The sequence below is a fragment of the Grus americana genome, chromosome 1, assembly GCF_028858705.1.
Source record: "Grus americana isolate bGruAme1 chromosome 1, bGruAme1.mat, whole genome shotgun sequence".
Lineage (NCBI taxonomy): Eukaryota > Metazoa > Chordata > Aves > Gruiformes > Gruidae > Grus > Grus americana.
The window spans coordinates 211768140-211781698 of NC_072852.1; the positions used below are offsets into that span (position 1 = coordinate 211768140).

The following is a 13559-nucleotide window of genomic DNA, read 5'->3' on the forward strand; positions in this document are numbered from 1 at the left end:
TTCTATAAAAAGCCAAGTTCTGAGCAGAAGGGGTTTTTCTTGTCTGTAATTTTTCCGCCTGTAGGTATACAAGCAAAGAAGTTCAGAAGCCTGCACCGTCTCCACAGCGGCAGCGTAATTCTTATTGACATCGCAGGACCTATATGCTGGGCTGAGCAGAGGGCTTCCCGCTGCGCATTTCTAGGTAGCTTTGCCTAACCTAACCTAACCTAACTTAACCTATCCAAGTATTTATATTTTGCACTTGGCAAAGTGGTACCGGAGGAGTATATTCAGAATATCTGTTACAAATGCCTAGTTTATTCACTGCAACTACTAGCACAAAGATTAGTCCAAAAGAAATGGCTAAGTTAGGCTTTTAAACTGCGTAGTTTGAATCAGGCCCTGTGGTTCTTAAAGTTTAGATTATCACGTCCGATCAAGATAAAGCAGATAAGGACTGCAAATCCTTGTCACGCCTGGGCTTTGGGAAGCACCGAAGGCCCATAACCATGTCTCAGCGTGCCTTGAAATGGCTGCTATGTGTTTTAGAAGGTGCACCCAGTTAAGGCTCACAGAAATGGGATCTGCTGCACCTAGCTTCAGATATTTACCTCGTATGTGCCTGGGGCAGAGGTAGGGACCCCGGGCTCCCTTTACAGGCAGTGCATCATTCATCACATCTCTTAGACAACAGTGGCAGGTTGGTGCTCTTAACCGTGAAGAGAGGAAGAGCTGTTCATTTTGGGATTTTTTGAGGTGGAGAAATATTCATTTAGGAGACAGTAAATGCATACTTAAAAAATCAGCTAATGTTTTACAACATTTACAGAATTGTCCCAACATCACGTGTAAATAATATTTCTTCAAGCAGCCATATTTCAGGCTTTCCAATTGTGCAGGTAAAATATTTTTGTGACAGGTAAAAGCCAAGCTAGAACATTATGACCAATCTCTGCATGTGCTCCTCAGACATTTTCCAGAAGCTTATAAATAAATGCCTAATGGAAGCATATTTTAGCTAGGAATTATCACTCTAAGCAAATTATTTTTAATATCAGTGGGTGTCCAATAATTGTCTGGCACTGAGACAATAAAACATTTTTGTTTTGGGCAAATTGCAATGTGTTTGTTGGGAGTGTTACTGAAGAATCATTTTGTTTATACAGCCAAGGCCATACTGTGAACCATTCTGGATGATAGATGTTACTGGGAATGCTAAAATGTTATTAGGAATCAGATCAGAACATAGTGGAAATACTGTGAGGTTTTGAGGGCCTGCCTAATCTAAAGTTTCACTTCAAATGTCTCTAGTCTGGGGGATGGAATTCATATACTAATGTTTTACTCTACTTCATGTCTTCTATTTTTAATGTGACTGAAGTAATACAATAGTCCTTAGCAAAAACACATACTGGGGCTCAGGTCAGCTTCTCCTGCATTTAATGGGAAGGCTCTTTGATCTCTTCAGCATATTAGAAACACAATGTAATGGAAGTAAAAGAGAATAGTCAATTCAGTTGATACTGCAAGTGGAAATAGCACCAAGGAATGGAAAAAGCTTTATAAACTAAAATTTAATTACACAGCAAAGACTGCCATTTTATTCCTTATGGTCAAAATGAATCAGAATTGGTACTATGAGACTTACAGGAAAACACTATCTTCTACAGCATACTGCTAACAAATACCGTTTGAATAGTCAAAAGAATGGCACGCTAGAAAATTCTGGACCAAACTAAAGTGTTTTGATAGTCACAGAGCAAAGTAAACAGCGAGTTCATCCTGGTTGTTCATGATCTCACCTGGGATCACATCGGTGGGATGTGTGCTTGCAGGACTAGTAGGTTCAATAAACTCCCACAGCCTGTGGTCCTTGCCAGGGCTGTGCTGCTGGTTTGCCTGTGCCCTGCCGTGCGTCTCACCCATCCCACCTCATCTTGCTGACGTGACTTCCTGGCTTGATTTTGGACCTGGCTCATCACTATGGACTTTCTGAGAACCATGGGGTTGTGGACCAACCTTGGTAGTTGCCACCAGACTTGGTGTTCGTGCCCTGGGACTGCCCTGGACTGCATCCCTCATTGTGAGGATGCTGTCACCCTTGGGTCCTAGTGGAGCAGCCCTCTCCTGCTGCTCCCATCTTGCACTGCATCCAGGTTATTGTCCTCCAGCTGCTATCCGGGGCAGCAGCCCTCTCCTGCTGCTCCCATCTTGCACTGCATCCAGGTTATTGTCCTCCAGCTGCTATCCTGGGCAGCAGAGTTGACTCTAATTCACTCTGCCCTCTTTAACCCAACGTCCTTAAAAATAGCTGTAAGTATAGAAATAGAACAACAACATTGCAGCTGCATTATTCACTGGTTGCTCCTTAAAAACTACAGTAGTGGCAGCCTAGAAAAAAATATAAAAGGGATGGATTACGAAGGCAAGTACACACAGGGAGGTTGCTCCTAGGCAGATTGCTCCCAGGGATATGTACCTCCAGTTTCTGAAGATTACAGCTACACAAGTCATCATTTTTCTAAGCAACGGTCAGAATACCAGTTGGAGGCCAATTTATAGCTGAGCTGAGCACTTAGTCCAGTAAGAGTGCTCAGATTTCTTTGAAGAATACCCCACAGGCAGCCATTCCCACTAAACAGCAACAAGAAATTAGAAAGACTGGGAGAACACAGAAAAGCCAGGCTAGATTGGTAAGGAGGGATAAATCTGGCTGAGACCAAGAATAAAGAATATTTAATTGTGTGTCACTGCCTACACCACCTTCACTAACCCTCCTCCATATCATCCTTGCAGGTAGGTGTATGCTGCTTAATTTATGTTCAACCTCTCTTCTTCTTAGTAAATCACTCCACCTGTGATCCCACACGTTCTGGTGTTTGACACTTCCATTATCTTTTACTCAGCGTCTGTTGCTATTTTCTGATCACCAAATTTAGCAGGGGGGAAGGAGGCAGCGGTCCCTCTTTTTCTCTTTTCATACATGTACACATGGACAAATACACACCAACATGGACAGAAATGCTGTTCCTTGTCCAGTACCTCTCCTTTCACTACCATTTTGCTACTGACTGGAGGGAATTCAGAAAACAAACATGATTCAGCAATTGAGTGGATTTTGTAAGGAAAACTGAGGGGTCAACGAGTGCAATTTTTGGGACATGTCAGAGGATCTACTCTTTCTCTGTCCATGCAATGTAACCCACTGGAGAGCATGTGTTAGGAGGCTCTCCAAATCAGCAGCTATCTCCACAGTGAAGATCAAGGTTTCCAAACATGCTTACATTGCAGATTCTCTTCTGCTTCTATTATTTTCTCAGTACCAATCACTTTATTCATAATCACAATCTATTTATTACGTCAAATATTTTTAGAAGATGAGTGCAAAGAAAAGTTGGTAAAGATACACGGAATTTGTGGAACACTTTCTGATTATGGACTACAGAACTCCTTCAGAGTTGGGGTTGTTCAGCCTGGAAAAAAGAAGGCTCCGGGGAGATTTAATTGCGGCTTACCAGTACCTGAAGGGGCCTACAGGAAAGCTGGTGAGGGACTGTTTATCAGGGGGTGTAGTGACAGGACAAGGGGTAATGGGTTTAAGCTGAAGGAGGGTTGATTTAGACTAGATATTAGGAAGAAATTCTTCCCTGTGAGGGTGGTGAGGCCCTGGCACAGGTTGCCCAGAGAAGCTGTGGAGGCCCCATCCCTGGAAGTGTTCAAGGCCAGGTTGGATGGGGCTTTGGGCAATGTGGTGCAGTGGAGGGTGTCCCTGCCCATGGCAGGGGGGTTGGAACTAGATGGTCTTTATGGTCCCTTCTAACACAAACCATTCTATGATTCTATGATTCTATAATTCTAAAAGTGGTGAAACTATATACTTAGAAAACTTAAGCCTAGTTAAACACTGATACATGTTAGAAACAATCTTTGATTGGCAGAGAAAGAGGCCAGATAGTCCAATACATTTTTATACTTTCTAATTTCTGAGAAGCAGGGATTCAGTTGGGATTATCACCTTTTTCTCTGCATTGCTACACCCAGATCTGCCATGGTGAACTGCTAGCACAGATGCTGTACCTGAGACAGGGCGGGTGTGACTGCAGATTCTGCGTGGGGAAGATGAAGACAAATAATCCAGTCTCCATATACCTTGATAGAAGAAGAAATAACAACAGGCTTAAGCTGCAGCAGTTTGGCCATTTCTAATAATGAGAAGAGTGAAGGACTGGAGCAGATTGTTTGGGAAGAATATGAAATTTCTGCTGTGGCAGGTCTTTAGGTAGAGATCAGACAAATCTGTGAGACAGGAAGAAGGTACAGAAGACACCCGCAGGGCAGGAGGTGGACTCGGTGACCACCTAAGGTTCCTTACAGACAAGTTTTTCTCTGATTTGATGACTAGGGCTGAAAATACTATGATTGTCTAGAGCATAAATTGTTTGGAAATAGGTGGGTTGTTTGGGGTATTTTTCCAGATACTTAATAAGTTGTCAAAATGTGTCCTATGTATCAAGTCCTGACAGTCACTGGATTTTGACATTTGGAGGAGAGGTGCATTGAGTATGCAGATGGTTTTATTTACACCACAATATCGAGTTTTCTATCTCTGTCAGTTTTAGTTTTTTTCTCTTCATGCCTCAGTGCAGTGTTGCTAACATGACAATAAAGCAAGAGGGTGACCTTACATTGCAGGCAGGGCTGTGGGATCCGTGAACAGAATCTGCTCATAAGAAATATTATTAAATGCTATCAAGCTTCTGACTGTCATAATAAATACATTCAGAGGCATTTGAAGGGGCAGGCTGAGTGCAATGTAGGTAATCTGACTGGAATATGAAAAGAACTGTGGATGATGAGCTAACTGAATAGAAAAAAGACTCATGGATAGAGATGGAGCAATACGGTGTGGGTCACAGCCCAGGACCTGCACTGCTGATGTGCAGCAGAGCTGCTGGGAGAGATGTTGGAGGGATGGGGCAGTGCCCTTCCTCAGCAGGCACCACGTCCCTGTTCAGCACCCCGCTGAGCAGCCTCACTAGTCCACTAACCATGAAGTGAACACCCTCCCCGTGCACCCTGACACACGCATAAAAATGGAGAGATTGTGAGAGGCATGACATTTATTCTGCTGGGAACTGAAATTGGGTATTTGGCCATAAGACAATGTTCTGGAGTCACTGGCCAAATAAGGTGTAAAATGAAAAGGCATATGGTATAAAAAACCCAGTTCTCTGAATAACACTAATTTTTACCTAAGCATTATGCTTCAAGATAGTGCAACACTTCTCTGTGAACAGGCAACATCCATGAATATTAGAAAAACATAAGGTGTTGATAAAGGTCTTTCCAAGAGCTATAGTGTCCTCCACAAAAATATTTTCAAGAGACAGTCAAGAAAGAGTATATGATCTGACAGAAAAGCAAAAGAAATGCTATTTTTGTCTCCTGAAAAACTGGTTGTAATCACAGTAGTTGAGAAAAAAGCAGATTCCTTGCTCATCTCTTTTCCCTCTGTAATATTTCCTTCATTGTTTGACATTCTTTTTGACTCAGTAAAAATCTGAAAAGCCCTCAACCACTGTGGGTTTTAGGATTAGATCTCTTTGAGCCTGAAGCCTATGGCAGGGGGAATTACCAAGAGTTCAGCGTGCTGCTTTGGCAGATATATAACCCTGCTCACAGCTACGAACGTGTTCTGCTCCTTTTGGCGCAAAGGTGAGCGTCAGAAAATACTTGGGATGTGATCTTGAGTTCAACATAACATAAAACATACTTTTCAATTAAGTTTGTGCTCACATAACCGCTGTAGCTTCCTCCAGCATAAATATCAGACGTAAACCTTTGGGCTGTGCTATTTTCCATTGATTGCCCACAGACCAGTGGGCCCCACAGACTGAGACAGCAAATGCTTAGGAAATTGTAACTGTGTTATTGTGTTGGGTTTGCGTGGCAAGGTTTTGGTGGCGGGGGGGGCTACAGGGGTGGCTTCTGTGAGAAGCTGCTAGAAGCTCCCCCTGTGTCTGATAGAGCCAATGCCAGCCGGCTCTAAGACGGGCCCGCTGCTGGCCAAGGCCAAGCCAATCAGCGCCTCTGTGATAACATATTTAAGAAGAAGAAAAACACTTGGGGAGATAGAGCTTTTGCAGCCGGAGGGAGGAGTGAGAAGATGTAAGAAACTTTGCAGACACCAAGGTCAGTGCAGATGGAGGGGGAGGGGGAGCTCCAGGTGCCGGAGCAGAGATCCCCCTGCAGCCCGTGGTGAAGACCACGGTGAAGCAGGCTGTCCCCCTGCAGCCCATGGAGGAAGGATGAGGGGGTGTAGCGATTCCACCTGCAGCCCGTGGAGGACCCCACGCCGGAGCAGGTGGAGGCACCTGAAGGAGGCTGCGGCCCGTGGGAAGCCCACGCTGGAGCAAGTTCCTGGCCGGACCGGTGGACCCGTGAAGAGGGGAGCCCACGCCAGGGCAGGTTTGCTGGCAGGACTTGTGGCCCCATGGGGGACCCCATGCTGGAGCAGTTTGCTCCTGAAGGTCTGCACCCCGTGAGAGGGACTCCATGCTGGAGCAGGGGAACGATGAGAGGAGTCCTCCCCCTGAGGATGAAGAAGCGGCAGAAACACCGTGAGATGAACTGACCGTAACCCCCATTCCTCGTCCCCCTGTGCTGCTGAGGGGGGGAAGGTTGAAGCCGGGAGTGAAGTTGAGCCCGGGAAGATGGGAGGGGTGGGGGGAAGTGTTTTAAGAGTTGATTTTATTTTCTCATTCCTCTACTCTGTTTTGCCTAGTAATAAATTAGATGAATTCCCTCTCTAAGTTCAGCCTGTTTTGCTCGTGACGATAATTAGTGAGTGATCTCTCCCTGTCCTTATCTCGACCCACAAGCATTTCGTTATGCCTTTTCTTCCCTGTTTAGTGAATGAGGGGAGTGAGAGAGCGGCTCTGGTGGGCACCTGGCCTCCAGCCAGGGTCAACCCACCACAGTTATCTTACCTTTATTTATCTGTTTTGTGTTTGAAACTTTAAGGTAGCCAGTGTTCTGGAAACCCTGCCCTTTGCTGCAGAAGCACAGATCAGCCGTAGGGGTGGACTGGTTGCTTTGATACTCCAGCCACCTTCAGTAACAACTAGAAAAGCTGGTGAAGATCATTACTACAATTATATGAATGAAGTTAGAGACTGAACTTGGTCAACTTAACTGAAGCACAAACTTGCTTGGTGAAATGAAGCTGTTTCTACCGGTATTTGTATTCTTTTCCTTATTACACAGGTGTCAGCATCTCTAACTGGTTTGATATCTTTAAAAATGTTAATAGGATCTGGGATTCTGATGATGCCTCTGAACCTGAACAAGTAAGTTTCTTCTGGTCAAAATAAACAGAACATGAAAGAAAAGTAGCCCTGTTGGGTTAAACCAGAGATCCAGTTAGCCCAGTAGCTGTTTCTGAAGTTGTCCAATAACAGATATTTAAAAGAAAAAGTAGCAGAAACATGATCCTTCCCCTTTTATAACCTCTCTGCCTCTTGAAATCAACTAGTATGTCCTGAGCTACATGACAAAAGTGTTAAAAGTTGTCATTGGATCCATTGCTTGCTAACTTACCTAATTCCCTTTTAACTTATTTATTCTTTATACAATATCCTGTAATAATGAGCATCAGAATTTAATTATGCGTTGTATGGAAAGGTACTGTCGCCTGATTTAAATTTGAGACCAGAAGATTTCACTGGAGCTCTCTGTGATTCACAGTCCCTGTTTGTGTATCCGTTCTGATTTCATAGACTTTTATTTCACGAGCCATGGATTGGAGGAGTCTAATGAATTGAATTAAAAGTTATTCAAATATGCTAAATCACATTTAAAAATAATGCTGAACTCATTTTCTAGATGAGGTAATGCACCCAAGTTTGGCTTGAAAAAGAGGAACTTTTGGTCCTTTGAGAAGATTATCCTTTAGCTATCCCTGCTAACAGGTTTGTCAACTGTATTCCTGAGTGTTCTTAAACACCTTTCTAGGGAGACACACGAAGCCGATCAGCTACAAATGTCACACCATATGTAATACTTTCTTTGTATCTTTTCTCCGGATTTGGGATTAAAAATGAGGCATAAACAGATGAAAATGCATAAGACTTTTAAAACTTGCAGAATAACTAGAAAGTTCGTATTTTAAAATCAGAGAGAGGTTATCTCAAATAAATGTTGGCACTATATCTCATAAAATATTTACTGTGGCTTATTAGCTCTTAAACGTTTCTTCTATCGGAGAAGAAAGGAATCTGGACCAGCAAGATGCTTCAGGTAAAATCACAACAGGATAAACCTTCTACCTGTGCAAAACCCCCCAAACATTCTCTGTATTCTGTTAAATTTTGTTAAAAAAATGCTTCCATGCACATCTCCTGGCCATATTTAGAAGTATCACAGGAAAAGCTATTCTCCCAATTTCATCTTTAGAGTAAATTAAGACAGTACCCCTTGCCCACATGGTCATGAATGTATGAGCACAAAGGTGCAACACACACACAGAAGCCCATTCCTATCGCAATTTTAGCTTGACTTCCAACAGAAGAGTTCTCCTGAGCTCACTGCAGCCCTGTTTATCTGGACTGAATTTCTTTCAGACAAAGAAAAGCAGGCACTGTTATACAGCTTACACCTCTTCTTTTTGAACACTGCATGACTACATGGAAATTCTGATCCCTAAAATGCATATACATATATATGTACTCAAACACCTCATTTTACATGTTGATGCTTAACTTAACAGTGAATCCTTCTTCCCTTTATGCTCTTTCAAACACAAGCCTACATTATCTTTTTCAAAAAAGCCTTGAAGTTGTGGGATTTTTAAATTTTTTTTTTTTTAATAGACAAAAGCTAATTTTAGCAAATACTAAAAATAGAAGGTGTGGTCCCAAATGGGTACAATGGTCTTGGTCTGTAATTACACAATTTCCTAAGCACTGAAACAAACATTGATGTGAGTGGCTGGAAGATAAATGCTACACTGATGACAAAAATGGAAAAACAATTTGGGGAATCAAGAGGTAATTAAATTCTTGACAGACTCACTTGAATAAGGACCATTAGTTATATGAATGAATTATTCCCCTGAGGCTTTGATTATATACAGGAAATAGACATTTAACAAGTGATTTCATTGGCAATATAAAGCTTATTATCTCCCAAAATAAATGGCAACATTAATTTACACAGTTGCAGAGAGTGGTCATTTCAAAGTAAAAAAAATGGAGTTCTGGCTCCTGAAGAAATGCAATGAGATGAATAAGTCCTTTCACAACGCAGTTTGTTATATATTTTATACCAAGTTATCTGCATGTGCAAATGATGTGCACAGGCTGAACTCTGATTCCACATACCTTATAAATCTGAAAAACTGGTTTCAGTCAGTGCAATTATTCTGCTTTTCCACTGAACTCAGTAATTGTTCTGTAGAGCAGTAATGACAGTATTTGCAAGTCCAAAATATTATTTTGCTGAGATGTAGAGGCTTGGGACCCACTGTGCTAGGAACTGCATGTTCATGGCAAGAGGAACTTCTTACCCTGCTGACCTGTTACAGTCTAAGTGAAAGGACAGAATAAACTGGGATAAGGGAAGTATTATTATTCCCATTGCAGAGGGAAGTGAAGCAAGAAGAAAGAGATTAAGAATGAGAATTTCAAATGAGGCAGAGGACCACAGGAACAGCAGGTCTGGAAGGGACCTGCTGAACCACTTGGTTTTGTCCCTTGCTAGCACCCACATGACTGTGCCCTCTCATCACCCGGGTTTGGCCCTGCCCCGTGCTTTCTGCAGCCAAACAGGACTTTTTGCTGATGGTTTCTGAAGCTCTGTCTCTTGGTTTGCTCACAGAAGCCCTCAGTCGTAAATCCCCTGCATGCCAACTGGGCCGTTTTCAAAAATAAATCCCTGCAAATGTCACATCAAGTATTTACTACTGCTACAAATGCAAGCTACACTTCACCAGAAAAATATACCTCAACAGCCAGGATTGTGGGCATTTCTCATGCTATAACTCTTGCCAACCAGCCAGCAACGTACAGGATATTAGACATCAGGTTAATGAAAACGGTTGACTGTTGGGCACAATAGAGCGATGCTGCAGAGAGGTAACAGCAGGAAGGCTGCCCTGTCCGGATAGTGCTGGTGGAAGGGAACTTGCACGTTTTGTGTTGGCTGGCCCATCGTGCCTGCTGTGAAACACAACTGTGTTCAATGTCTGTCACAACTGTCAAAGCAAGGACATCGGGAACCTAAATTTTGCATCTGGGACTCTTTAACTTTCAACTTTTTGTTTGAGATTTAACAGCTTTTGAAGCCAGGGAATTTACACTTCTTGCCCTATTTCATGAAACAATTAACCATCTGCATTGGTTTTTAACGTCTCTTTTTCTCTAGCCATCATTTAACTACAATTGCAGCTATAACAGAATGCTCTTTATTTCCTTAGTATCTTCCATTTAGGATGCACTGTCAGTCAGTATTATTATTAAAAAATATGTAATTATTTAGATTATATCATATTATTCTCCTGTCTATATTTCAGTATACTCCAGATCTTAGTTGCAACAATCTAAATATTCCTTATGTTGCTACAATTTTCTGTACTCTGAAACATATAAAACATTTACAAAGTGCAATTTCAAAAGGTTTCACTATTTACGTACCCCTTTTGCATCGATTACACCAGGTTTTGCGTTGAATTTCACTGTCTTCAAACGCGCACGCTCCTTCCTTTCAACTCTGGGGAAAAGAAAACACAAATAAAGAAACACACGTTGATTATAGCAGCGTTTTGAATGATATGTTTGATATCTGGTCTCTCAAGACCATTGGTGACTTACTATGCATAAAGTGAGCATTTAAAGGAAATTTTATAAATTGGAAAGAGAGAGACATTGGGTCACTTTCTTAGCCGAGCAGCAATTTCCTGGCAAACACGGGATTGCCTTTGAGGAGCCTTGGCTGTCCTACACCAGCAGAACAGCACTCCTTCCCAACACACACGGGAGTGTGGTAAAAGCATGTTAAGGACAGATTTACTCTAATTTAAGCTGTCCAAAAAATCAGGCAACGTTTAGAGTTCTTCTGTGGTCAGAGGAGTGAAACAAGGACAGAGAGAGAATAAGCTGTTCACCTTGGTGCTTTCAGATGTGCACTTTATGGTGGAATAAATTTCTCTCTGTGCAGGCACCTTTTCATCTTTCTATAGAGGGAACTGGGATTCCCTAGCTTACATAAATGAAGAACTTTTAGATCATTCAAATAACGTAAAACAAATCCCACCATTTCTGAATATATTTTCAAACCCCCTCCATGGTTTCAGAGTTATGAACTGCTTAAAAAAGACCTTAAAATACTTTAAAATTAGCTGAAAATGCCTTACAAAACAGCATGTGACACACAGCAGTGGTGAATGTCATCTTAGCTCATGGCAAATGCAAAGTAAAAAGGATTAAGTTTCACCTGATGGGTTGAGAAGATGTAAGGAATTGCAGTTGTTGGAAAGGAGAGTCTTGCCATTTCCCATTGCTCCCAGCAGTGCCCCTCATTGCTCCCTTCTCCACAGCAGAAAACTAACCGAGTAATAAAAGTGAATAGGTTGCAATGGCTTTGAAGATTTAATCAGCCAGCTGAGATGATCCAGCAACTAGTCTGGCTGGAGCAGACTAGAAGAAGGGAAGGGGAAGCTCCTTTCCCTTATCCCTCAGAGCAACCTTTGCCTTGAATCTTGAAGAAAAACAGAATCTCTTACTAAGACGAGTTTGAGGGAGGCACCTAGAAGCTTTCCAGGGGCCAATGTGTTTGTGGGCAATCCTTAAGAAAGAAATGTGTTAGGTATTTTAAGTTTTCTCAAATTGCCTCAAACCCGTAAACCAACATTCACCATGCACACATAGACGATGTGCTTAGAGCTTTGCAGAGCCCTTTGCACATGATCACTGTTTAAATCTTAGGTTCTAAGTACCGACTTTAGAATACCACAGATTTTTAAGGGTCTTGCCCTCAGCTCAGGTGAAGTAATTTTGAATATGCTATAGCTGGAAAGATTTTCTTGTTTTAAAAACCTTATTTACAAATGGATTTCCAATTTATCTTCTGAAAGAGGGAGGTATGCTATTTGTTACAATATCCAAGTGCAGAGAAATTTTCTTGAGGCTTTGACTACTTAAAAATACACAGTTTTACCAAAAAGAGTATTTCTGAGGAGATGTTCAAATGCTCAGGGGCAGAAGAGCTATTTTCAGCTACTCTAAAACACCTTGAATTGGGTAGGTGGTCTTATTTAAACCATGCCCTCCACAAACATCTGCAAGCAGACAGAATGAAAAGTTGTTTTTCTGAGTCATTTCAGTGAAGACCTCAATGCGAGCAGGTGAGTTCTAAAAACAAAGATAGGCAGGTTCACATTACCAAATAATGTGGCCAAATAAGAGAGGACAGCAAGGATATATTTCAGAATTTTTCTCTGGGCTAGTTCCAGTCTGGCCTCAGGAACTGACCGCCCACTGGCAGGTGGATGCATTGGGTGAGCCCATCTTCAAGGTCAGTTTAATACAAATGAATCTAGTACACGTTTGGAAGACTGTGACACGAGATGACCCAAAGTACTGAAAAGGTGGGCAAAAAGGACATTTGCTTTGAAAGCTCAGTCCTGATCTGAGCTGAAAACCCAGAGCGCACAGCCCCCGTGAGCCCACCGCCTGGGACCCGAGAGCCCAAACTGCAGTGTGGTATGACCCAAAGCCTGGCTTAGTCTGTACAGTTCTGGTATTCATATATTTAAACTTGAAATGCTCCAATGAAAAGCCTCACAAGTCATTTGGTCCTGATATCTGTAGCTTCAATAAAGACAGCTTGAGAGAGGAGTTGTTATACATGTTATACATATATACATGCAATGCCTTCAGAGTGAGAAAATACTGCGATCTAAAAAATTCTCTTTGGGAGAGAAACACGTATCAAACAAAATCATTGGCAACGAGCTGATGCTGGACAAATTAATTCTAAAGAAAACACAGACAATTTTACTTTTTGATGCTTAACATGTTTAGTTAGCAAAATAATATAGAAGAGGAATGTGTGGCATCTCGATCCATTTGTATCTTTGAATCAAGACTGGACAAACACAAGTTACAGTCCTCAGAATAGAGGGGAAAAAAGACACACGCAAGGCATTTATAAAGGACATAGCACTAGATACTTCAGTGTTTCTGTTCCTAATTATTATGGATTAGTATCCTGAATTTCCATTATTCAATGAATGAGCATTATTTTAAAAACATGTTGGTAAAGTTAAAATCTATTAGCGTACTGAAATATATGCAATAAATATTTTACCTGTGGGAAAGCTATATGGCCTTAGTATATTTCAGAAGTTCATCATTACTACAAGATTTACACATCTAAATTTAAACATTTAACACAGTGTGCTTGAATAATAATGCTAGGAATTAAAAAATACCTACGAAGGGGTGAGCTCTTCCCTTAACAAAATCAACGCAAAGAAACAGGTGCGGAGAGAGAAATCTAAAGAAAGGAAGAAGCTATTC

The 13559-nt window shown here is 41.8% G+C and overlaps 1 protein-coding gene across 27 annotated transcripts in view; it reads right to left on the reverse strand.

The window, feature by feature from the left end:
* The window catches only part of DLG2 (discs large MAGUK scaffold protein 2), a 1065252-nt gene that overhangs the window by 38315 nt on the left and 1013378 nt on the right, over positions 1 to 13559 (reverse strand). For all 27 annotated transcript variants that reach the window (XM_054813806.1, XM_054813780.1, XM_054813784.1 and 24 more), the window contains one exon: positions 10674 to 10749. In XM_054813806.1, coding sequence (XP_054669781.1) covers positions 10674 to 10749 — 76 coding nt within the window. The remainder of the gene's footprint in view (positions 1 to 10673; positions 10750 to 13559) is intronic.